General features: G+C 45.0%; 1 protein-coding gene across 1 annotated transcript in view; it reads left to right on the top strand.

The window, feature by feature from the left end:
* Positions 1-686: 686 nt before the first annotated feature.
* GNA12 (G protein subunit alpha 12) overlaps positions 687-24,728 on the top strand; it is a 110,995-nt gene continuing 86,953 nt past the window's right edge. The window contains exon 1 of the mRNA XM_030846591.3: positions 687-1,074. Within this exon, the coding sequence (XP_030702451.1) occupies positions 763-1,074 (312 nt within the window). The 5' untranslated portion in view covers positions 687-762. The remainder of the gene's footprint in view (positions 1,075-24,728) is intronic.

Genomic DNA, 24,728 nt, shown 5'->3' with positions numbered 1-24,728 from the left:
AGGAGCCTTTGGCGGGGTGGGTTGGGGGGGAGGGGCTCCTGGTGATTTTGATGATAAGCCAGCTGTGAGAAACGCCGCCCAGAGGCCCACGCCACCCTTAAAGGCTGCATCTGTTTGCAATGTTTGGCCCATCCCCCTCCAGTGTTTCTGGAAAGAACAGCTTTCTCTCTAAACCTAAGACGAGCAGCTGGACCTCTTATCGACATTTCCCAGCTTTCGGGCAACGCCGAGTCCACTCCGGGAGCCTCTGGGTCTCACAGGTTACCCCAGTCTGGGAACCCAGAGAGACTTTCTGTACACCTGGCACTTCTGGTCCCGCCCCGTTTCGCGACACCCCCAATCCTAAGTCCGTTCTTCGCGATTGACGTGACCCCAGAACAGTTATAATTGGTTATAACGTACTGCCGCTCCGCCTCCTCGAAGACTCCGCCTCCCTTTCATTCTGAAAGAAAGAACCTCGGCCCGGGCGCCCAATGAGAAGCGCCCCCACCCCAAAGGTCCCTCCTTTTTCGGCGCCGACTCCGCCCCCAGGGCCGGAGAGATGCCCGCCTTTCGGCGTAGCATGGCCCAATAGGAGGGCGCGACCGTCCGGACGGACGGCAGCCGGCCCAATCCCTGGGCCTCGGGCTGCGTCGCCCCGCCCCTCCGCCGGGCCGAGCGGCGGGCAAGAGCGGGCCTCGGGGCGGCGGCGGCGGCGGACGCGGCCTGAGGGAGCGGCCGGCTGCCGCCTCGCCCGCCGCGGGGTCCATGGCCTGAGCGGCCATGTCCGGCGTGGTGCGGACCCTCAGCCGCTGCCTGCTGCCGGCCGAGGCCGGCGGGGCCCGCGAGCGCAGGGCGGGCGGCGGCGGGGCCCGCGACGCGGAGCGCGAGGCGCGGCGGCGCAGCCGGGACATCGACGCGGGGCTGGCCCGCGAGCGGCGCGCCGTGCGGCGCCTCGTCAAGATCCTGCTGCTGGGCGCGGGCGAGAGCGGCAAGTCCACCTTCCTCAAGCAGATGCGCATCATCCACGGCCGCGAGTTCGACCAGAAGGCGCTGCTCGAGTTCCGCGACACCATCTTCGACAACATCCTTAAGGTACGCTCTCCCCGCGTCCCCGCCCGCACACCTGCGCCCAGGTGCGCGCAGGTGCGGCCCCGCGGACTCCTGCGCCCCGGCCGGCACCGCGGCCCACGCCTTTGTCTGCCCCTGGTCTGGCCGCAGCGGCCCCGTGCCCCCAGCTTTGGGGGAGCCGGCCAAGGATGCGCACCCTGTCTCCCCGTCGGCCTGGTGGCCTTCGCCTCTGCTCTTCTCGGGGATTTGGGGGCTGAGGAAGCGGGAAAGCCGGACACCTTCTGGGGCTTCGGAGGCGCGGGGGTTTTAGCGGTGGGGAGGGCCCCTCCTGGATTCAGGGTGCCGTCCTTGCCCTGCCCTCCCAGTAGGTTCAGAAGAGCGGTGTAGACTGGGGAGGAAACCGGCCGCACGTCTCTCCTTTTAAACTGGCTATTAGGAAAATTTCCAACATATACAGAGTAGAGAAAATAGAAGGAACAGTAAGTACCCAGGCCCCTCTCCACAACTTCAGCAGTGATGGATTCAGCGTCCGTCTTGTTTCACCTGTACCTCTGACCCTGTGATTTTGAAGCAAACCCCAGACACTGTATAGATTCACTGGAAAGTGTTTACAGAGCTCACAGATAAGCGTACGGTGGTTATGTTTTTTAAAATGATGCCTTATGAACCCTGATAATTTAATAACTCCTTAACATGGTAAAGTACCCAGCCCTGTTCAGATTTCCTCCATTGTCACATAACTTTTGTTTGCGTTAGGATATAAATCTTTGCATTGCAATTTTTAACATATCTCTCAGGTGTGTTTAATCCCCAGGTGCTCCTCTTGTCCCTTGCTCCATTTTTATCATTTGCTACTTGTTTGTGGGGAAAAAAAGCGTAGAGCTGACCAAGTTTGGGTTCTAGTTTCTGTGTACTGTGTGAACCTGTAGAAGCGGGCCCCAAAGAAGGGAATTCTGGAGAAACCTGATGAGGGGAAAAGAGAGCCTCTCCTGTACCTAGAATAGGGTCATTTCCTTTTTTTTTTTTTTCTTATAGTTTCTTACCTCTACCGTTTCCTTTCCCCTTCACCTGCCCTTTCCATGGCCTACAGGTATGAGGAAAGTTGTCTCAAAACAGAGGTAGAGGGAAGCTTGTCAAACAGAATCCTCTCTGGAGATGAGATCTTGCGGTGCCTGAGGAACTCTAAATTTAGCCAAGGGCTGTATAACCAGCCCATGGGCACATGTCTTTCACTTCACCCATGAGGAAGCTCTGGGCCTTGGTGATGAAGTGGCTCCCCGCTGGGACCTGGAACCCTGGGCTCCAGACTTCCAGGCCTGCATCAGGAATCTCGCACCAGTATTCTCACTTGCTGTATTTGTTAGTAAAACATTTCGTTTTGATAGAAATAGCTCTTTTAGGATCCTGCCGGGAAGAGAATAATTTGAATGATAAAACACCCGTTTCCTTTTCACCTCTTTCAAAAGCCTCTCTGTGAGTCAGAGCTCTGGCCCAATACTTCATAAACTTTAAAGGCTAGGTGCCCAGTATGATCCAAGGGATTAACTGTGTGTTTAAAATTCCCCTCATCTTCTGGGGTAAAGTTCATTTGATTGTCTTTCTCTGTCACAGAGCTCGATTTTATTTTTGCGGCTTTTCTGGACCTCTTAACCAAGCAGGTTATAAGATTTGGCTGATGGACTCGCAGTTTCTTTCAACTCGGGAGGCAGAGAAAATACGTAGAAACAGAATCTTAAATCTAAATCAGTGTATTAAGTGCATTTTTAGAAAACTCAGTCTTAGCTTTTCCCAATACATACAGACACTAACTTTTACTAACTTCCTTACCAGCAAGAAACAAGATTTGTTGTTAATCAGTATCCTATTTTCCTTGTCAACTTTTTTTCTTTTTTAATAATTGTAATTCCATATTAAGCTCACTTTGTCTGTTTTGACCATTTCAATGAGTAGTTAGCAATTCATCTTTCACTGTAAAACCAATAATTACCTCTCCCCTCATTTTTATTTGGACAGATCACTTTGGGAAGAGATTTTTTAAATAAATTGCTTTGTAGTGGCTCTAGTAGCAGATATTTGAATAATAACTCTTCAGAATAATATTTGTGTCTACAAATAGAGTTCGTGTTAACGGGCTATTTTTAAAGCACTAGCTATGTGCCAGGCCTTTTCATATATGGCCTTTAATTTTCGTAATGCTTCAAATGGTATTGTCGCAGCGTAAGGTCAGTTACCTAATTCATAGGTGACACAGCTGGGAACCAAACCTGATCTTTTTTTTTAAATTAAACTTTTAATGCTGAGAGAACTGTAGAGTCCCATGCAGTTTTAATAAATAATAGAGAGCTCCTATGTACCCTTTAACCAGTTCCCCACAACGGTGAGATCTTGTAAAACTAGTACAATATCACAACCAAGATACCGACGTTGAGAAAGTGAAGACACAGAACGTTCCCATCACAACAAGTATTCCTCACGTTGCCTTTTATAGCCACTGCCACCCTTCGCCCTCCCCCGACCTGGCAGTGACTGATCTATTTTCCAATTCTATAATTTCGTCATTTCATGAATATGATATAAATGGAGTCTTGCAAGATGTGACCTTTTGGAATTGGCTTTTATCACTCAGCATGATTCCCTAGAGATACACCCCAGTTACTGTGTGTGTTCACAATCAGTAGTTCCTGCCTTTTAATTGCTGAGTAGTATCCATGGTAAGAATTTACCACCGTACACCATTTAACCATTCGCCTGTTGAAGGACATCTGGGTTGTTTCCAGTTTCTGCCTATTATGAATAAATCTTCTGTGAACACTTGTGTACATGTTTTTTGTAAGTACATAAATTTTCACGTATCTGGGATAAATGCCCAAGAGTGCAGTTGCTCAGCTGTGTGGCAAGTGCATGTTTAGTTTTATAAGAACCTGCCAACCTGCTTCTGAAGTGGCTGTACTATTTTATATTCCCACCAGCCGTGTATGAGTGAGTGATCCAGTTTCTCTGCATCCTTGCTAGCATTTGGTGTTGTCACTATTTTTTATTTCAGCCATCTCTGATAGGTGCGTAAGTGCTATGTTACTGCCATTTTAATTTGCATTTCCCTGTGGCTAATGATACTTTCCTGTGCTCATTTGCTGTCTGTATATTCTCTTTGATGAAATGTCTCTTCATACTTTTTAGCCGTTTTGTAATTAGGTTCCTTGTTTCTTTATTGTTGAGTTTTGAATGTTCTTTATATATTCTGGGTACCACTCCTTTGTGAAATACGTGTTTTGCAAATATTTTCTCCCAACCCGTAGCTTGTCTTTTCATCCTTTTTAACAGGGTCTTTTGCAGAGCAAAAGTTTTTAATTTTGATGAGGTCCAATTTATCAGTTTTTCCGTTTATGGATCATGCTTTTCGTGTCAAGTCTAAGAACTCTTTACCTAACCCTAGATCCCAAAGATTTTCTCCTATTTTTTAAAAAATTTTATAGGTGTACATTTTACTTTTAAGCCCCTGATCCATTTTGGGTTAATATTTGTATAAGGTGTGAGGTTTAGGTGGAGATTTTTTTGTTTTTTCTCTATGGGTGTCCAGTTGTTCCAGGATTATCTGTTGAAAAGACTATCCCTCCTCCTTTGAATTGCTTTTGCATCTTTGTCAAAAATCAAGTGGGCATATTTGTGTGGATCTATTTCTGGGTTTTCCGTTCTATTCCACTGATCTATCTCCTCTTCTGCCAATATCACACGATGTTGATTGCTATCGCTATATAGTAGGCTTAATATCAAAGTGATTTCTCCCACTTCACTTTTCAAGATTGTTTTAGCTATTCTAGGGTCTGTGCCTTTCCATTGTAAATTTTAGAATAAGCTTTCTTATGTCTGTATTAAAAAAAAAAACTTGCTGTGATTTTGATAGCATTTGCATTAAACCATAGATCAGTTTGGGGAGAATTGACATCTCTCCTATGTTGAGTCTTCCAATTCATGAACATAGTATGTCCTCATTTATTTAGGTTGTCTTTGATTTCTTTCATCAGCATTTTGCACTTATCAACATACAGATCCTGTACATGTTTTGTTACATTTATACTTAAGTATTACATTTTCTTTAGAGCAGTTGTAAGTGATACTGTGCTTTTACTTTAAGTTTCCACATACTCATTGTTACTGTATAGCAATAGGATTGATTTTTGTGTCAATCATGTGTCCTGTGACCTTGCCAAATACATTTAATGGTTCTAAGAGCTTTCCTATAGATTCTTCGGGATTTTCTATGTAGATCATCATGTTATCTGCAAATAGGGACACTTATTTCTTCTTTCCCTAAAGTTAGGTATGCCTTTATTTCTTTTTCTTGCCTTACTGCAGTGGCTAGAACTTCCAGTATTAAGAGAGGTGAGAATAGCCATATCTTATGTTTCTTTCCTGATGTTGGTGATTTGTGTCTTCTCTTTTTATTTTTCTCAGTATTTTAGAGGCTTATCACTTTTACTGATTTTTTTTTCCCCTGAAAACTGGCTTTTTATGTCATTGATTTTTCTGTTTTCAGTTTCATTTATTTCTGCTTTTTATTATTTTTTTCCTCCTACTTGCTCTGATTTTATTTTGCTCTTTTTTTTTTTTAATTTCCTGAGGTAGAGACTTAGATTATTTACTTGAGACCTCTCCTCTTTTCTAATGTAAACATTTTAAGTGCTATAAATTTCCCCCTCAGCACTGCTTTAGCTGTAGTCACATATTTTGATATGTGGCATTTTAATTTTTATTCAGTTTCGTATGTATTTTTCTTGCTTTTGAGATAGCTTCTTTGGCCCATAGATTGTTTAGAAGTGTGTTACAGTTTCCAAGAGTAGAGAGATTTTCCTGTTATCTTTCTGTTCCTGATTTCTATGACTCCATTATGGTCAGAGAACATACTTTGTATGACTTCAGTTCTTTTAAATTTTTTGAGGTTTGTTTTATGACTCAGAATATGGTCTATCTTGGTATATGCTCAGTGGGCTTACGTTGGTGACTGTTCCATGGGTACTTGAAAAAAAATGTGTATTCTGTTGTTTGGTGGCGTTTTCTGCATATGTTGATTTGATCGGTTGCTTGATGGTGGTGTTGAGTTCTGTATCCTTGCTGATTTTCTTTTTAGTAGTTCTATCAGTTGCTGAGTGAGGTGTTGAAGTCTCCAACTATAATTGTCCATTTCTCCTTTAGTTCTGTTGGGTTTTGCTTCATGTATTTTGAGACTTTGTTGTGTGGTACGTAAACATTTAGGGTTATTATGTCCTCCTGATGGGTTGGTCTTTTTGTCATTATGTAATGTCCCTTTTGGTCTCTAGTAATTGTCTTTGCTCTGAAGTCTACTTTATCAGCTATTTTAACATAGCCACTCTTTTTTTTTTAATGAATGCTTTCATGGTATATGTTTACATCCTTTTGACCTACCCACATTGTTGTTTTGAAATGAGTTTCTTATAGACAGCATATTGTTATATTTTCTTAGCTACTCTGCCGATCTGTTAATTTGTATATTCAGATGATTTACGTTTAAGGTAATTATTAACATGTTAGGGCACAAGTCTCCTATTTTATTATTTTATGTTTTTGTTTTTGTTTCTTCTGTTTCTATGCTTCCTGCAGGTTGTTTAAACATCTTTATTGATTGATATTTTGAGTAGCATATCAATCAAAGCTTTGTATCATTTTCTTGGTAGTTGCTCTAAGCTTACCATATACATACGCAATTTATCCCAGTCTACTGGAAGCTGTGTTTTACAGCTTTAAGTGAAGTGTGGGAACTTTATTTCCATTTAGATCCCTTTACCCTCCCCACCTTTTAAAAAATATTTATTTATTTATTTTTGGCTGCATTGGGTTTTCGTTGCTGCGCGCGGGCTTTCTCTAGTTGTGGCAAGTGGGGCCTACTCTGTGTTGTGCACGGGCTTCTCATTGTGGTGGCTTCTCTTGTTGCGGAGCACAGACTCTAGGCACGAGGGCTTCAGTAGTTGTGGCTCACAGGCTTAGTTGCTCCACAGCATGTGGGATCTTCCCGGACCAGGGCTGGAACCCACATCCCCTGCATTGGCAGGTGGATTCTTAACCACTGCGCCACCAGGGAAATCCTTACCCTCCCCACCTTTAAAATATCAGTGTCTTAAGTATTTCTTATACTTTGAGCACCACATCAGATAGTTTTACTTGAGTCATCAAATAGGATTTAAGAAATGCATGAGAAATAGGAGAATTTGTTATATTTATGCCTGTTTTTACCTATTCTGACTGTGTCCGTTCCTTGCTGAAGTTCTAGCCTTCTCCTGTTACTCTCTCCTTTCTCTTTGGAGAATTTCCCTTAGCCAGTCTTTAAGCATGGATTTGCCTGCAACAAATTCTCTCAGCTTTCCTTGTCCAAGAATGTCTTTATTTCACCTTTAATCTTGAAGGATGTCTTAGCTAGCTATTGGACTCACAGCTGACACTTATTTTCTTTTAGTCCTTGAAAAATGTGCCACCTCCTTCTGACCTCTGGTTTCAGACGAGAAATCAAATCATTCGAATTGCTGTTCCTCTGTAAGCTTGTCATGTCTCTCTGGCTGATTTTAAGATTTTTCCTTTGTCGTTGGTTTCCTGAAGTTTAATTATGATTTGTCTGGACATAGGTTTCTTTCAGCTTATTATATTTGGGGTTTGCTCAGCTTCTTAAATCTGTATATTTATGTCTTTTGCCAAAATTGGGACATTTTCTGCCATTATTTCTTCACATACTTTTTCGGTCCTGCTCTTTTTCTCCCTTCCTTCTGGGACTCTGTTGATAGGCATCTAGCTCTTGTTCCTGACCTCTGGGTCCCTGAGACTCTGTTTCTTGTGGAAACAGAGGGGTTTGTGGGGTTCTAGCTCTGGCTCTCTCTAGGCCTGGCTGACACCAGGGAAGGCGAGGGGGCGGAAGTGACACTTGGCCCAGTCCCCCCCCACCTTCTACCCTCTGGGACTGGGTGGGGTGGAGGCTCAGCTCCCCCTCCCCCAACACTGCCCTGGTTGGGGGTTGGGAACACTTCCTGTGTGTCTAGGCAGGGATGGGCGCTGAGGTCCCTGTGTGGCCCCACTGCCAGCACGACGTGGTGGGCCACTTGGAACATGCCTGGTTCTGAGGCACAGGAAGGGGATGTGGAAGGTCAGCTTCCCTTTCAACCCCACTGAAACCTCAGAGGACGATTCTGCAGTTTTTCTGTTGGTTTTTGGCTGGAATAGGGTGGGTGTTGTCAAAAACGTTTTCTGTTGTAAGACCACCCTTTTCCTGGCCCTTTGGCTGGGCAGACAAGCTGCTCTTGGAGCTCTTTCCATCTGCCTTTTGGCTTTTCCAGCTTGGAGGCACTGGCAGCACCTTATCCTGGGCTGGTAGGGACAGTCAGGACACCTGGGGGACTCGCTGCCACGTCTCTCCTCAAGTCCTGGGTCCCAGGCAGCCTGCCACCTTCTTCCCACCCCCTTTCCTATGCGTGTTTTGTTGTGTTGTTTCTAGAGCCTTTCACTTGTAGTGGGGAGGGCCTGGGAGGAATGGAGCTACTCTGTCTTGGCAGAACCGGACCAGACGTCTTCATCTTCCTGGTCCTTGATTCCAGGTTCAGGGCTCTTCCTTCGTGATCACAGTTGTGCCTGAGTTTGAGCACATTGTTTCTTTAACTTCATTGCCTCACTCTACCCCCTTGATGGATTATTTGAATCTACTAGTTGCTTTGACTTCCTGTAACTATTATCCATAAGACTACCTAATCTTTCTTTTTATTTTATTTTATTATTATTATTATTTTTTTTTTTTGCGGTACGCGGGCCTCTCACTGTTGTGGCCTCTCCCGTTGCGGAGCACAGGCTCCGGATGCGCAGGCTCGGCGGCCACGGCTCACGGGCCCAGCCGCTCCGCGGCATGTGGGATCTTCCCGGACCAGGGCACGAACCCGTGTCCCCTGCATCGGCAGGCAGACTCTCAACCACTGCGCCACCAGGGAAGCCCTCTTTTTATTTTTATAATCATTTTTTTCTTACCATCTTTATTGGAGTATAATTGCTTTACAGTGTTCTGTTAGTTGCTGCTGTATAATAAAGTGAATCAGCTATGTGTATACATGTATCCCCATATCCCCTCCCTCTTGCGTCTCCCTCCCACCCTCCCTATCCCACCCCTCTAGGTGGTCACAAAGCACGGAGCTGATCTTTCTGTGCTATGCGGCTGCTTCCCACTAGCTATCTGTTTTACATTTGGTAGTGTATATATGTCCATGCCACTCTCCCACTTCGTCCCAGCTTACCCTTCCCCCTCCCCGTGTCCTCAAGTCCATTCTCTACGTCTGCATCTTTATTCCTGTCCTGCCCCTACGTTCTTTAGAACCTTTTTTTTTTTTTTAAGATTCTATATATATGTGTTAGCATACGGTATTTGTTTTTCTCTTTCTGACTTACTTCACTCTGTATGACAGTCTCTAGGTCCATCCACCTCACTACAAATAACTCAATTTCGTTTCTTTTTATGGCTGAGTTATATTCCATTGTGTATATATGTGCCACATCTTCTTTATCCATTCATCTGTCGATGGACACTTAGGTTGCTTCCATATTTTTATAACCTTAAAGATGCTAGTCTGTCACTTCCCAAGTGGGCTCTCCCAAATGTTCATGTATTTGGTGCTTCAGAAATTATTTAATAACGCCTCTGGTGCTAGCGAGTGCCTCAGTGCATGTGTGGAAGGCTTTAAACCAGCTTGGCTTTATCTCACCGTGCTTTCCACTCCCTCATCTGTAATTTCAAGAACGATTTTTAATTAACCGATTTTTACTTCCAGTTAGAGGTGAGTAAAATGTTAGCTGTGTGAGCTGTCCTTTGTTACGTGGACTGGAAATCAAATGCAGAATCACATGGGTGCATCATTTAACCACACAAAGGCAGACTTTCCTTGTATATATACATATTGATGATTTTAAAACCTTGTGAGTAATTAAATTATTAGAATTAGTGGTCTTTTGTTGGCACTGAAACGAATTCAGTTCAACAAAATTTTCGGACCGTATATCCAAGGATTTGTGCTCTGTGCTGGTGGGGAGAGGGATATTATTTATTTATTTATGGCGGTACGCGGGCCTCTCACTGCCGTGGCTTCTCCCGCTGCGGAGCACAGGCCCAGCGGCCATGGCTCACGGGCCCAGCCGCTCTGCGGCACGCGGGATCCTCCTGGACCGGGGCACGAACCCGCGTCCCCTGCATCGGCAGGCGGGCTCTCAACCACTGCGCCACCAGGGAAGCCCAGAGACAGATATTTAATGACAAGTCCTGCCCAGTCCCTACCCTGCAGGCACTCTGACTAGCTGGGGAGACAGTTGCTCTTGTAACTAGTGTTCAGTCTGAGTGTAACCAGACTCAACGCCAGTGCAGAGGCAGGGAGGCAGCCCAGTGGTGAGCAGGGAAGGTTAACTGGCTGAGGTACCCAGGAAAGCCTGCCAAGGAGTCATGATGTGAGCTGGCTTGCGAGGGCCCTGCAGGAGTCCAGCAGGTGGAGAAGAACTCACAGCTGAGACCATCTCAGTGCCCTACGTTTGTCTATCAGTTAAGACAGAGTTCTAGTAAGTAGAGGTATTAAAGAATGAATGTAGGAGTGAGACAGAACTTTCTAGTGCCAAGGACTTGTAATGAGACGGCTTGCTAGGCACCTGTGGTCACGATGCTCTGTGGCTGAAAACTGGACCTTCTTCCTATGAAATCTGTGTGTGTGCATACAGTTTCAAGGAGCTCCCTGGACATGCTGAATCCCAAGAGTGGGCCTACATGTGCCCTGTGGACTGCAGTTGAAGAACTTTTGTTGTAGAATACCAAGGTTATGTTAGGTTTTAAAAAATCTTTTATTATTATTTTTTTAGAATTGTTTGCTGTATTATATTTACCTTTTTGCTAAGGTGAAGAAGACTTAGAAGAAGCCTCCACTGCTGTCTGGAATTTTTAAGCACTTTGAAACTCCTGACCTGCAGAATCTTTGTTTCTTGGGTTCCGAAGCAGCACTCTGGGCTTGATGCTACAGTGGGTTTGCGTGAGAGGGAAGCACAAATGTGCTTCTGGGGTCTGGAAGAACAGTTGGGTTTTTATTGCTTTTTTGGCAAATTGCATTTAAGTAAGCAAGTTTACTTTTACATGTGGACACAGATGGTTGGTCCTTTAGTAATGCCAAAAAACAAAAACAACAACATCTTTTTCCATTGGTTAAAAAAATCCAGAGACTGCCCTCTGGCCATTGTTGGGGATTCAGAGCACATGGACAGTTGGTTTTCCCCTCCAGCTTTCAGGTTGACATGTTGATTATTTTAACCAAATCTATTTTTCAGGGCGCAGTATTTGACCTTTAGTCATCTGTCACGTGGGATTTGGGATATAGCTGTGCTTGATGCCAGGTAGTGTTCTGTTGGCAGCTCGTAATTACTTTTTGTTGTTACATAGTTGAGAGTGGGGACGTGGATCTTACCGGTTTTAAATGGAACTGAAGATTTAAACTGAAGTCTTACCTACAGATCTAATGATGGGGTGATCTGCAAACCAAAGAAGCTAATGTTGTGTAATGGACCTAATGCTTAACTTACATTACCTGAAGGGCAGTGCCGTCCCTTAAAGACAGGCTGGTTTACTTCATGTTATAGCTACTACAGTTTGGAGTCAAACAGAAGCAGTAGAGTCCTCTCTGCATCTTCTGTCACGTGAGCTGGACAGAGCAGCTGCCTGGGTACAATGCATTGCCCTCTTAGCGTGAACAAGGTACGAAGAATAGTTGCTGACCATGTGATAGTCATCTTTTTGCATGATTCTTTTGCGCGTCAAGATATTTATCTCACGTTAGGATAAATGTTCAGGTAGGTCCAGGTGTGTGGTTTATGGAATGGAAGGCATAGTTGGCATCCTGCGTTAGTGTGTCGGTTAGAGACGCCGTCGCTTCTGCCTTGGCACGGTGAACGGAACCATTTGGGACCTGTGCTCTGGAGGTGCAGCACCCAGAGGACAGAGCAGCAACAGTTGTTGCTCTTGAGAGTGTTTGCAAGAGGATAGAGGTAATGGGGGGGCAGCAGGGCCCTCGTCCTGGGTGCCGAGGGGAGGAAGCCGCTCCTGGTCCTGCTTTGTTAAGGAAGCACGGGCCAAGTATTCAATAGCTGACACTGCGCTCTGAACCTGGGCATCCAGTTTACTGTCTGGTCTACAAGCCACGCACCAGCCTCGTCAGATGGCCCTGTTAGACTCAGCAGCACACCGGCCTTAATGAGCATTCGCTGGTGTTAGCCAGCACACCCAGGCCTTAGGCAGTCAAGTGACTGTGTGAACTTGAGCAGAAACTCCAAACCAAGGGATTGCTCAGACTCAGAGAACTTGTGTCCTGTGCTGTGTTAATACTGTCGTTACCTCGGTGGGGTGTTCTGGTGATGTGCGCGGTGTGGGTTCCACCGAGGCCTTGAGTGCTTCTGGGGCAGCCACGGAGGTTCCCTGCCATATCCAGGGAAGCCCAGGGGAGAGGTTAGGGCCATGGGAAACCTGCACCCATCATTCCGGGCCAAGCCCTTTGTGTTGTGCTGTGTGCACGATGGCGAGTCCTCCTTCCACGGTGCTTCTCTGCCTGGTTGGCTTCAGTGGGGATGGGAAACACAAGGGAGGGCAGGGCAGGAAAGGGGACTTCCCTGGTTAAGTCACTGGCAGGACCGGGGAGCCCTAGCCTAGCTGAAGGAGGCTACCACGTTGTATTCATACAGTCGAATACAGGTTGTATGATGAGATTCACCTACACTAGTGTGACAGTAAATATCCTGGGGCCACATCACTGACCTAGACTGCAGAGAAGCTTGTAGCAAGCTCCACAGTCACTGACAGCACGCCCTGTGATGCAGATTGCATTCGTTTTCAAGGTAAATCTTTGTGCATCTCTGTAAGACAAGATACTCAGTGTTACAAGCAAAAGACTTGACATTTACCAAGAAAGGAAAGGAAGTAATTAAAGTCTCACCTTACTGCTGGTTTCCTTTACAGGTAAAAGGGAACAGCTGCTTCAGAGGTTTGTTTTTGGAATTTTTATAACACCTGTCAGCAGGATTTTTAATCTGTGTTTTCACTGACACTGAGTTCTCCATCTACAATTGTTGGCACACAGGAGATGACCCCAAAATTATTTATACTTTTTGTGGCCACTTAAAGTGTTGGGATTTTTTGTTTTTTTGTGGTTTTTTTTCAAGGAAACGAAGTTCTGTCATTTTAGTTTTAGGCTGGGGAAAGGAAATGTTTTCCCCAGGAGTCTGATGACTCGATTAGGTAGATGGACGTTGAAAGCTCTGTTAGAAGCGAGCAGTGACGTGGAACACAAGGCGGGGGCAGGGGGCGGGGACTCCCGAGATGAGCCGATGAGAACACAGTAATGGGACTGTGTTTTTAAACAAACAGGCCAGAACTAGCAGAACAGACTGGTTAAAGCAGATGTCTCATTAAAAGTAATCCTCTCAGGAGGCCACGTCAACAGATCCTTACGCGTGTGTTTATGTGCCCAGAAGGAGTAATACCTTTCCTTGGTGTGGGGAGCTTCTGGGTTTGTGTTTAAAGCACCTTCTCTGTTATCTCATTGGACCCGCTCAGTAGGCTCGTCGGGGTGTTTTTTACTCTGACGGGAGGGATTTTCATTTTCCAGATGCAGTTGTATTTTTGCCTCTCTCGCCATCCCTCTGCCCCCTCTGCAGGGGGCAGGGAGGAGTGGGCTCCGGCCGCCTGCCCACAGGGGCCGGTTCTCAGCCCTAAGCTGTAGGCGTGGCCCTGCCTGTGTTGGTCCAGCTGTGCCAGGGAGCAGACCTACTTGGCTGCAAATCGAAAACCAGACTCTCCCATCTGGCTTTTATTAGTAGGAAAGCCAGTATTTTGATCTCCATCTATCTATCTCTGACTCCTGTTTTGATCTCCACGTTGACTCTAGACTTGGGAGCGGAAGAGGAAGCTGGAGACTCGGGAGTACGAGCTTGCCTGGGGCGCCCACGGGGCTGGAACTCCCTTGTTGACGGATCCCTTTGGCTCTTTTTCTGCCACGAGAGGAAATAGCAAAGTGATCATTATTTTAGGCATAAATGTAGTTGTACCCGAAGGACACCATCACTTTCTATTTCCTCATAGAAAGTAGAAGAAGCTCACTGTGCTTACTGGCTTATGTGAGATGTTAGCGCCTGCAAGCCTAGGAGTTGCTGGGTTTCTAACCTCCCACTTCTCCCATGTCGGGGAGCTCACCTCACTGAAGGAGCTTCCTTGACATGGAGATGTTTTGGAGACTCTGACACACTTGGACCCATTTGACACAGTGTTCTGTGGAGCAGCACAAAATGCAGAGCCTCCTTCTACATGAATTAGTTCGCCCTCCTTGAGTGAATTAACTTGTTCAGCAGATTCCCCAGGTACTGGGATATAGCAAAGAATAAGACGGAGAATTCCTCGCTCCGGTGGGTAGAGCTGCCATCAGCCCCCTGCCGTGTCCTTACAGCCCGTGCATCTCTCAGTGGGGTGTTCTGTAACTCCTGAAGGAAGAAGAGGCACAGCCCTGTAGTGAGCTGGAAAGAAGGAATTCACACAGAGGAAGCAGGAGCAAATGCCCTGAGGTAGGAAGGCCAGAAAGAAACTGGAAGGAATGAAAGAAGCTCTGTGGAAATGATGGGTGGAGAGGTGGGAGAGGGAACCTGGGTGAGACCTGGCAGGGCCTCCAGGCCCAGGTGATCCTAGTGGCAACAGGGGGCGGATTGCAGCGTTTCAAGCAGAGGGTTGCCTTGATCTCCTTTTTCAAAGCTCCGTCTGGGGGAATATGTTAGAGTGAGGCCGGATCAGAGAATCTTCTGCCATTCCCTAGTGGTATAGCTGCATACATAAACAGCCATGTGTGCATTTAAAAAATAATCTTACGTATGAATATAGAAAAATTCAGCAGAAGTAATCAAGGAACGAAAAAGAACATGATTACACATGTAGTTTACACACATGAACTGTATAAAATTCTGATATTTGACCCTTTTTGACTTACAAAAATGGCAGTATTATATGGTCCAGCCTGACATCTTAAAAACACTGCATCCAGGGACAAAAAGAGAGGATTCTAGGGCTGTGTTGTGTGCCTCTTAACCTCAGCTCCTCCTCCTGAAAGTAACATCGAGGAAGGAAGGTGAGTCAGCAGAATCCTGAACATTTGTACTGACAGCTTCCAGTTTGGAGAGCAGCAGCCGCGGGGCCTGGAGAGGTCTGCTCCAGCAGAGGGCCGGCTGCAAGGGCCAACCGTGCGCTGCCGCCAGAGCACGGAGCTGAGCCGAAGCTCGGGAGACGGGAGAGGAGGGCAGGTGGAGGGCTTGGAGTGGGGTTTCGGAAGAGAATCCGTAGTTTTCAGCTTTCTTCACCTCCATCCCCTCAGACATAAATTGAAAGCAACGTACATTGTCAAACTCTAATTCTGATCTGGGATGTCAACTAAGGTAGGAGTGGTATCAGGGAAATTGAAGTCAAAGAATAAAGGTTGGTGGAGAGTTAAGCAAGAGAAAGTTGGAAAGAAATGGCCTGGCGCCTGTAGCGTGCAAAAGACAGATGAAAAACCAAGTCTGGAAAAAAAGGTAAACTGACACAGAAGTAGATTGCCCAAGAGTGCTTTATATTGTATAAGAACAAGAAACATCTAGATGATGTAAAACCAGAGCTCAAGGGTATAATAAAACAATAAAATGAGAGAAAAAGGGAAACTGCAGAGCTAGTGATACACTGAAAACTCGGGCAACACCGTCATAGATCTCATAAATAGGCCAGAAACAGGAAGGACCTGAATGGAAAATTAATTACGACATGGGGGGGGTCCAGTCTGACTCACTGTTGATCCCCCCGTGTTTGTAGACTTAGGACTTACAGAGACACGTGCATGTAAACTTATCCCTAAACTTCGGTGTCCGAAGGAGTCCTGCTGTGCCCGCAGAGGGGGATAAATAAAGGTGTTTTGCCGACCTCATGGTCACTTGGCTCTCCTCTCGTCTCTGTCTAAACTGCCCAGGGCAGGGGCTGCAAGTGGACTTCTGCGCTTTCAGCCCATCGCTGTGTCACCCCTGTGAGCCCTTTGTACTCCCCTGTGGCAAACGGGCCTTTTAGATGTGGGTCTGTCCCCTAAAGAAGGACCTTTTTGAGTAGAGAGAACTTCATTTATTTAGCCACCTGCTAACCTGAGGTCCTCAGCAGCAGGAATATTTTCACTGGTTTCTCTTTCCTGGTGTTTAACCTTGTGCCGACACGTCATGGGAGAAGAGAACTTGGGGCGGCACCTGCAGGGTTTCGTAAGAACTCTGTCCTTTTCCGTCTCCTCCTCAGCACCACGTAACCGAAGTGACTGCTTTCGTGTGTGTGTGTGTGTGTGTGTGTGTGTGTGTGTGTGTGTGTGTGTGTGGCTTCACAGTTTTCAAACCCTCTTTCACATAATTTTCTGGTTTGTTAACTGTGACAGCTTTACAGTAACCGGAGAAAGGCAAGGTGGGGTCTACGCTACTGATGAGAAAACGGAGGTGGTCCCCCCTTTGTGACATATGTGACTCCACCTGCTGGGGAGTGGGTGACTGGGGACCATGGGGATTTACGTAGCCTCACCTTTTTAAGAAATGGGAGTATTGCTCACATGGTGATAATGTTCCCAGCAAGTTTAATTTTCCTGTATTATGACATCAGTGGTAGATTTGGGAACTTTGCTAGCATAGATGATGATTGTTACAGGTGAGCCTAACCGCAACTGAATCTCACGTAGGATACGGTGCAAAACTCAGGGAAACACACACACACACCCTCACACACACACTCACACTCACTATAAAATAGTTCATGTGTTATGATACTGTCGTAAAAATATATGTAACCATACCTTAAACACTTATTTTGTTATGCTTCTGATATATTTTTATTTCTATGAAACACTTATGAATTTGGTTTTTTTAAAATACACTTTCTACAGTAAATATTTTAAAGACTGCCTTGGTAATAGTAATCTTATAGTATGAGTCCTTGGGAGTATAATTGCACAGTCCAGGAGTGATGATTTAATGCTTTCTTTCCTTATGTACTTTACTGCAGTTACCAGGACATTCTCATTTTGAATCGTAGGTGTTCTTAAAAAAAAAAAAAAAAATTGTGGTTTCAACCTTGCTTTAGAATTTTTGTAATCTTGAATATTTTCAGAATGTGTAAATATTTGCTGAGGAGACCACGGCATCTTCAGCATTTTAAGTGGGAACTTGCTTCTTAATTCTTGGTAACTTCAGGGAAAAGAGCTGCCAGGTTGCCTGCGTGCTCCTTCCTCTGTCTAGTACAGATTAAAACTCTTCTGACAAAGTAAAATGCCCTTTTCTAGTCTTTCACAAATTTTTTTACAATAACATCCTTAAAAATAAAAGTATTGGAGAATGTATAAGGAGAGTGTTTTAAATGTAGGTGTTTTTGAAGTAGATTAAAAGACTTAAATCTTTTTTTTTTTTTTTTTTTTTTTTTTGCGGTACGCGGGCCTCTCACTGTTGTGGCCTCTTCCGTTGCAGAGCACAGGCTCCGGACGCGCAGGCTCAGCGGCCATGGCTCACGGGCCCAGCCGCTCCGCGGCATGTGGGATCTTCCCGGACCGGGGCACGAACCCGCGTCCCCTGCATCGGCAGGCGGACTCTCAACCACTGCGCCACCAGGGAAGCCCCTTAAATCTTTTTTTTATTTTATAGGAGGATAGTTTATTTACAATGTTGTGTTAGTTTCTGGTGCACAGCAAAGTGATTCAGATATATATATTCTTTTTCATATTTTCTATTATGGTCTATCATAGGATATTGAATATAGATCGCTGTGCTATACATTAGGAGCTTGTTGTTTTTCCATCCTGTATATGAGTTTGCATCTGCTAATCCCAAACTCGAAATCCATCCCTCCCCCATCCCACCCCTCACCTTGGCAGCCACAAGTCTTTTCTCTCTGTCTGTGAGTCTGTTTCTGTTTCATAGTTAAGTTCACTTGTGTCATATTTTAGATTCTGTGTATAAGTGATATCACAAGGTTTTTGTTTTTCTCCTTCTGACTTACTTCGCTTGGTATGATAATCTCTAGGTCCATCCATGTAGCTGTAAATGCCATTATTTCATTCCTTTTTATGGCTGAGGAATATTCCATTGTGTATATATACCACATCTTTAAAGACTTAAATCTTGAATTGAACCTTCTAAAACAATTTCGTCCAATGTTTGTATAGTTAATTAGGGATATAATAAATATACCTAAATAGTTATTTTCTTTTATGTTGTTTTTATAATTAATACTCAGGCGACTGTTTCCTTGAATGTGACTTTTTTCCCCCCAAATAGTTTTGACATTGATCCTGTCATCTGACCTATCTTATATAAATGACATGATCAAAGAGGAAATCATTTAGTGCTCAATTATAGATAACAGTCACAGATACCTGGTAGTTAGAGTGCCTGAAGGTGTTTCAGGAATGAGGAAAAGTTATCCCTGCAGAGGCATTTTTATTTCAGACTGGAGCAAGTCAGGAATGCCAACTACTAATCTAATAATTCAGTGATGTGCTGGAGATTCTACTCAGTTAAATAAAAGGAAGAACAGTAGGTGTATCTACTAGAAAGGAAGGAACAAAATTAACAGTATAAGTAGTAAACCCAAAGTATCATCTAAAAGTTATTGGAATCAAAAATAGTCACAGGAGTGGCTGGATACAAAGTAAATGTTTGTGCCTGAACGTGTTTGCCTCTCTGTAATAGAAAAATCTCCCACTCATAACACCAACAAAAAGGATAAAATACCTAGGAATAAGCAAGAAGTGAACAAAATCTATTTGATGAAAGCCATAAAACTTTGCTGAAGAACATAAAAATCATGGAAAAATTGATTATTTTTTGTGAGTAGGAATTCTTGAGATTGTAAAAATGCCAATTTATGAATTGAGCACACCACCAGTCAAATCCCTCTTTATTTTTCTTGGAACTTGACAGAACCATTCTAAGGTTTGTGTGATGAGTAAATGTGTGATAATAACTAATAAAATTCTGAGAATGCATTGTTTGGGGTAGTTATCATGAGAAATATTAAAGTATTATGGAGCTACCATAATTAAAGTAGGGCAGTACTGGCTCAGGCATGCACAGAGGGTCAGTGAAATAGAATAGAATCCCAGACAGACCCACATGTGTTTGGGACTTAAGAATATCATGAAGGGTTTTCAAAACAGTAGAAAAAGATGGATGATTGAGTAAATTGTGCTGTGAAAATGGCTAACCATTCAGGAAAAAAGTTAGATCTGTTTCTAATGCAATAATAAATTCCATATGGTTTAAAAATAAAAATATTAAAAAGGGGATCATGAAAAGACAGGCTAGAAAGTAGATGAACACTTTTAGGATCCTAGGATAAGGAAAGCCTTTTAAGTTATGACACCAAAGACAGAAATGATCAGGTCAGGGGGTGTATGTTTTTGACTCCATAACTTTTAAAATTCTGTTTGGCCAAAAAGAGCATGAAGTCGAGTGGGGAATAATATTTAAAACATATAGTAAAAAATTGGTGTCCTTAATCCTCTAATATTCGTCCACCTACCAGTAACTTCCGAATTTATATATGTAGCCCTGTCTGTACCCTTGCTCTTTGGACTCCTGTGTACCACATTCTCCTCGATGTCTCCACCTCTGTCCAGTGGGCATCTTGAACTCAACAAACAAAACCAAACTCCTGACCCCTCGTCCCACTCCCCTCTGACATTTCAGCTCGTGGCCCCACTGCCTGGTTGTCCAATCTGAAAACCGAATCGTCTTTAAAACCACTTTTCCCAGCATCCAGTCCATTGGTATGTCCTGATGACGCGTGTATCCTGAGTCCTCTTCTCTCCTGCTCTGTGCACAGCCTAGTCCAAGCCCCACTGGCCTCTGGCCAGTTGTGCAGTAGCCCCCCGAGTGGCCCCAGGTGGAGTCACTTTGTGGTTACTCTCACAGTTCAGATGTTTTAAATCAGGACGACAGTGTTTGAATTTCTATGGGACATCAAAAAGGTCACCTAACCAGATAGAGTTGCTTTAATATGACCTTCTTATTTTTACTCTGCTTTTTTCGTAATCAAGGTAAAATTCACATAACATAAAATTAACCACTTCAAAGTGAAGAATTCCGTGGCATTTAGTACATTCACTATGTTGTGTAACCATCACCTCCATCTAGTTCCAAAACATTTCCATCACCCCAGAAGGAAACCTTGACTTGCTAAGCTGTGACTCCCTGTTAGCCCTCCCCCAGCAACCACTGATCTGCTTTCTGTCTATGCATTTACCTATTCTGGGTATTTCATGTAAATGGAATCATATCATGTGTAATCTTTTGTGTCTGGCTTCTCTCACTTAACTTTTTTTTTTATCAATAGCTTTATTTTTTTTTAGAACAATTTTAGGTTTACAGAAAAACTGAGCAGAAGATAGAGTTCCCACATACCCCTCCTAAGAGTTTCCCTATTATTCACATCTTGCATTAGTTAGGTACCTTGTTATTATTGATGAACCGGTATTGATACATTGACTCAAGTCGATAATTTCATTAGGGTTCAATCTTTGTGTCAAATAGCCCTTTGGGTTTTGACAAATGGATCCACCATCACAGTATCAAACAGAGTAGTTTCACTACCCTAAAAATCGTGTGTGTTCCACCTATCCATCCCTCCATCCTTCCTTCCCCCCACCCCGGGCAACCACTGACCTTTTACTGTCTCCATAGTTTTGCCTTTTTCCAGAATGTCATATAGGTGGAATCATACAGTATGTAGCCTTTTCAGATTGGCTTCTGTCAGTTAGCAATATCCATTTAAGGTTCCTCCATGTCTTTTTACGGTCTGGTAGCTCATTTCTTTTTATCGCTGAATCATACACCCTTGTCTAGATGTACCACAGTTTGTTTTTCCGTTTACCAGTTGAAGGACATCTCAGTTGCTTCCAGTCATTAGCGGTTATGAATGAAGCTGCTATAAACAGTTGTGTGCAAGTTTTTGTGTAGACGTAAGTTTTCAGCTCCTATGGATAAATACCTTGGAGTGCAATTACTGGATCATATGGTAAGAGTATGTATAGTTTTTTTTTTTTTTTTTTGCGGTACGCGGGCCTCTCACTGTTGCGGCCTCTCCCGTTGCGAAGCACAGGCTCCGAACACGCAGGCCCAGCGGCCATGGCTCACGGGCCCAGCCGCTCCGCGGCATGCGGGATCCTCCCAGACCGGGGCACGAACCCGTGTCCCCTGCATCGGCAGGCGGACTCCCAGCCACTGCGCCACCAGGGAAGCCCGAGTATGTATAGTTTTGTAAGAAACCACTACACTGTCTTCCAAAGTGGCTGTACCATTTGGCGTTCTCACCAGCAGTAAATCAGAGTTCTTTTGCTTCACGTCGTCGCCAGCATTTGATGTTGTCAGTGTTTTGGATTTTAGCCACTCTAGTTCCAGTGGTATCTTGTTTTAATTTGCATTTCACTGATGCCATACGATGATGAGCTTTTTTCATCTGTTTATTTGCCATCTGTGTATCTCTGGTGAGGTTCAGATCTTTTGCCCATTATTTATTTGGGTTGTTTGTTTTCTTGTTGAATTTTAAGAGTTCTTTGTGTATTTTGGATACAAGTCCTTTATCATATATGTATTTTGCAGTTTTCTCCCAGTCTATGGCTTGTCTTTTCATTCTCTTAAGCATAATGTTTAAGAGATTCACCTACAAGATTTTTTTACAAGATTCATCTACACTGATGTTTACAAGATTCATCTACGTTGTAGCATGTATCAGTACTTCATCCCTTTGTATGGCTGGATAATATTCCCTTGTATGGGTATGCCACATTTTGCTTATCCATTCATCAGTTGGTGGACATTTGGGTCATTTCTACTTTTTGGCTCTTATTAATTAATGCTATGAATGTTCTTGTATGGACGTTTTATGTGAACATGTTTTCATTTCTCTTGGGTATGTACCTAGGAGTGAAATTGCTGGAGTACATGGTAACTGTGTTTACATTTTGAGGAATAGCCAAACTGTTCTGCAGAGTGGCTGCGCCATTTTATGTTGCCACCAACAGTGTACGAGGGTTCCCATTTCTCCACATCCTCACCTATACTTGCTGTTGTCTTTGTGATGTTGTTGTTGTTTTTAAATAGCCACTGTGGTTTGGGTGTGCGTGTCCCGATGGCATTGAAGATCTTTTCCTATGTTTATTTGTAATTGTTGTTCTGCTTCTGATTAAGCTCTTCTTTCTGACTTCTTCTTATTTATCAAACCTGCGTGAGGATTCATCATATTTTTATAATGATCATATATATTTGGCGGCTAATGACCATTTCTGCCACTCAGATGCCAGAGAATTGGAAATAACCAGTGATTTTAAAGAGTTTTATTATTGTTTTTAAGAGAATGTCGGGAATGTGAAATTGGAATGAAAACACCTCAAAGTCTTGTTCTTTTCAGCCGTCGTCATTGCTTCGTGCCTGTGTTTCCACAGCAGGCCTTGCGCTGGTTTGTCTGCCTTTCATCCTCCAATGTAAGCTTTCTCAGACGTTTTTCAATAAGGCCATCATCCTGCTTCCAAAATTATAGTGGTCCTTAATCTCCCTTCAGATCAAGTAATTTCCAAGCCAGGAAGGACCACAACAGCTGTGTGCTGGCACAGATACCCTCCTGCCCCTGCTGAGATGGCTGCCTTCTCTCTGGTGCCTTAAGTTCTAGTTTACTTTCCTTACCACTTGGCTGCTAAATATCATCACATAAAACGAAAACACAGCCAACTGGGGCAGAGGGAAAGGCTCCCTCTGGTGCTGCGGTGGCGCTCCACTCCAGGGAGTCCCGTTTGCCCCCAGATCCTCGCTCCGCCCTTTCCGCTCTGCCCTCTGTCCTGTGGGCGGACAGTGCAGGTTTTGTGCTCTGGTCTCTGCTTGGCCAGAGGAAGGGCGGGAGGGCGAGAAGAGCATGAGATCAGGGTGTTTATGCCCCAGGCATCCTCCCTGTGCACCCACACCGTTGTGCGTAATCCCTAATTCAGGTGTGCCGTGTGTATGTTTCCCTTCTGGAACCCGGATTGACGTGGGGTGTGAATTGGTATTCTCTCTCTTTTTGGGGCAGTTTGGTGACTGAAGATGGCCACTGGTGCTTGTGCAGCCGGGGCCAGGGCGAGTGGGTGGTAGGGGGCAAGCACGGCTCCGGCGACCCGAGAGAGAGGAGCCTCCTCGGTCTGTGCTGGGCTTGCTCGCCGTACCCTGGTCCAGGCCCGTCCGTGTGCGCGGGAGCCCCTGGCGGCCTTGTGCGAGTGCAGGTGCCAGCTCCGTAGGCCTGGGATAGGGCCTGGGGTTCTGCACTCCTGATCAGCTCCCGGGGAGGTTTGTGGCGCTCAGACCACCCTCTGAATAGCGAGCACAGGCATTGAAGTCGCGGTGTTCACAACACCCTGACTGCCCCCGGGGTGGCGGGGGTGCGTGCTTAGTTACACTGTGGGATGGGCACCGCACAGCCAGCAGTAATCGCCCCTGAATCAGCGGAAATTTGTGATGCTTAGGAGGCCCCAGTCAGAACAAAACCAAACAAACCCCTGTGCTGCCAGAGCTGACATTCCGTGTGGGAAACAGACGGGGTAACTTCTCTAAAATGTCAGAGGGTGAGAAGTGCTGGTGGGAAAAGAAACGGAGCAGAGGGAGGGGTGGAGGGGAGGGGCCGGGGAGACGGGCTGTCAGAGGTGGCATGTGAGCGGAGGAGGGGGTCGCGTGGGGACAGCACTTCCTGTGGAGGGGCCCCGGGAGGTGGGGCTTCCGGAGGGAGGTTAGAGACCAGGAACCGGCCAGAGCCGGTGCAGGTCCCAGGGGCCTTGCAGGCTGTCGGAGGGACTCCTCGGGCCCCACTTGAGGTTGGAGTGACACTGCTTGCGTGGACACTTGAGGGTTGCTGGCTGCCACTGGAGGGAGACCAGGGTGTTAGGAGTGGTCAGCGTCTGGAAAGGCTTTGAGGGTACTGACGTGGAAAGTAGTGTTTCTGAGGCGTGGAAGCATGGTTGTGATGTGTTCAGTTGAAAAAGGAGTGAGGTTTTTTATGTTTTTAGGTCCAAATTTTGAGTGTAAAAAAATTAATGGGGGGACATAGTAATGATTTTCACCAAAATGTAATATGTATTTATTTTTAATTAAAGGGGATTTACTTTTATTTTTCCTACTTATGTAAGCACATATATTACTTTTATAGAAAATAAAAACAACTTTTCCCTGTTTCTCTGTGTAGTTCTACTGCATGTCCTTTATTCCATCAAGATCATTCATTTGCATTGCATTTTATAAAAAACATAGTTTGTACTTTGTCTACAAAATGCATCTTCAGTTTGCCTTTATATATATATATATTTATTTATTTATTTATTTTTGGTCGCGCGTTGGGTCTTCGTCGCAGCGCGCAGCCTTTCTCTAGTTGTAGCGAGCGTGGGCTACTCTGTTGCAGTGCGCGGGCTTCTCATTGCCGTGGCTTCTCGTGTTGCAGAACACGGCCTCTAGGCACACGGGCTTCAGTAGTTGTGGCACACGGGTTCAGTAGTCGTGGCTCATGGGCTTCGTAGTTGTGGCACACAGGCTTAGCTGCTCCGCGGCATGTGGGATCTTCCCAGATCACGGATCGAACCCGT

The sequence above is a fragment of the Globicephala melas genome, chromosome 15 (assembly GCF_963455315.2).
Source record: "Globicephala melas chromosome 15, mGloMel1.2, whole genome shotgun sequence".
Classification (NCBI taxonomy): domain Eukaryota; kingdom Metazoa; phylum Chordata; class Mammalia; order Artiodactyla; family Delphinidae; genus Globicephala; species Globicephala melas.
Note: the sequence above shows the minus strand (reverse complement) of the source record. Positions and strands in the feature narration are given on the sequence as shown.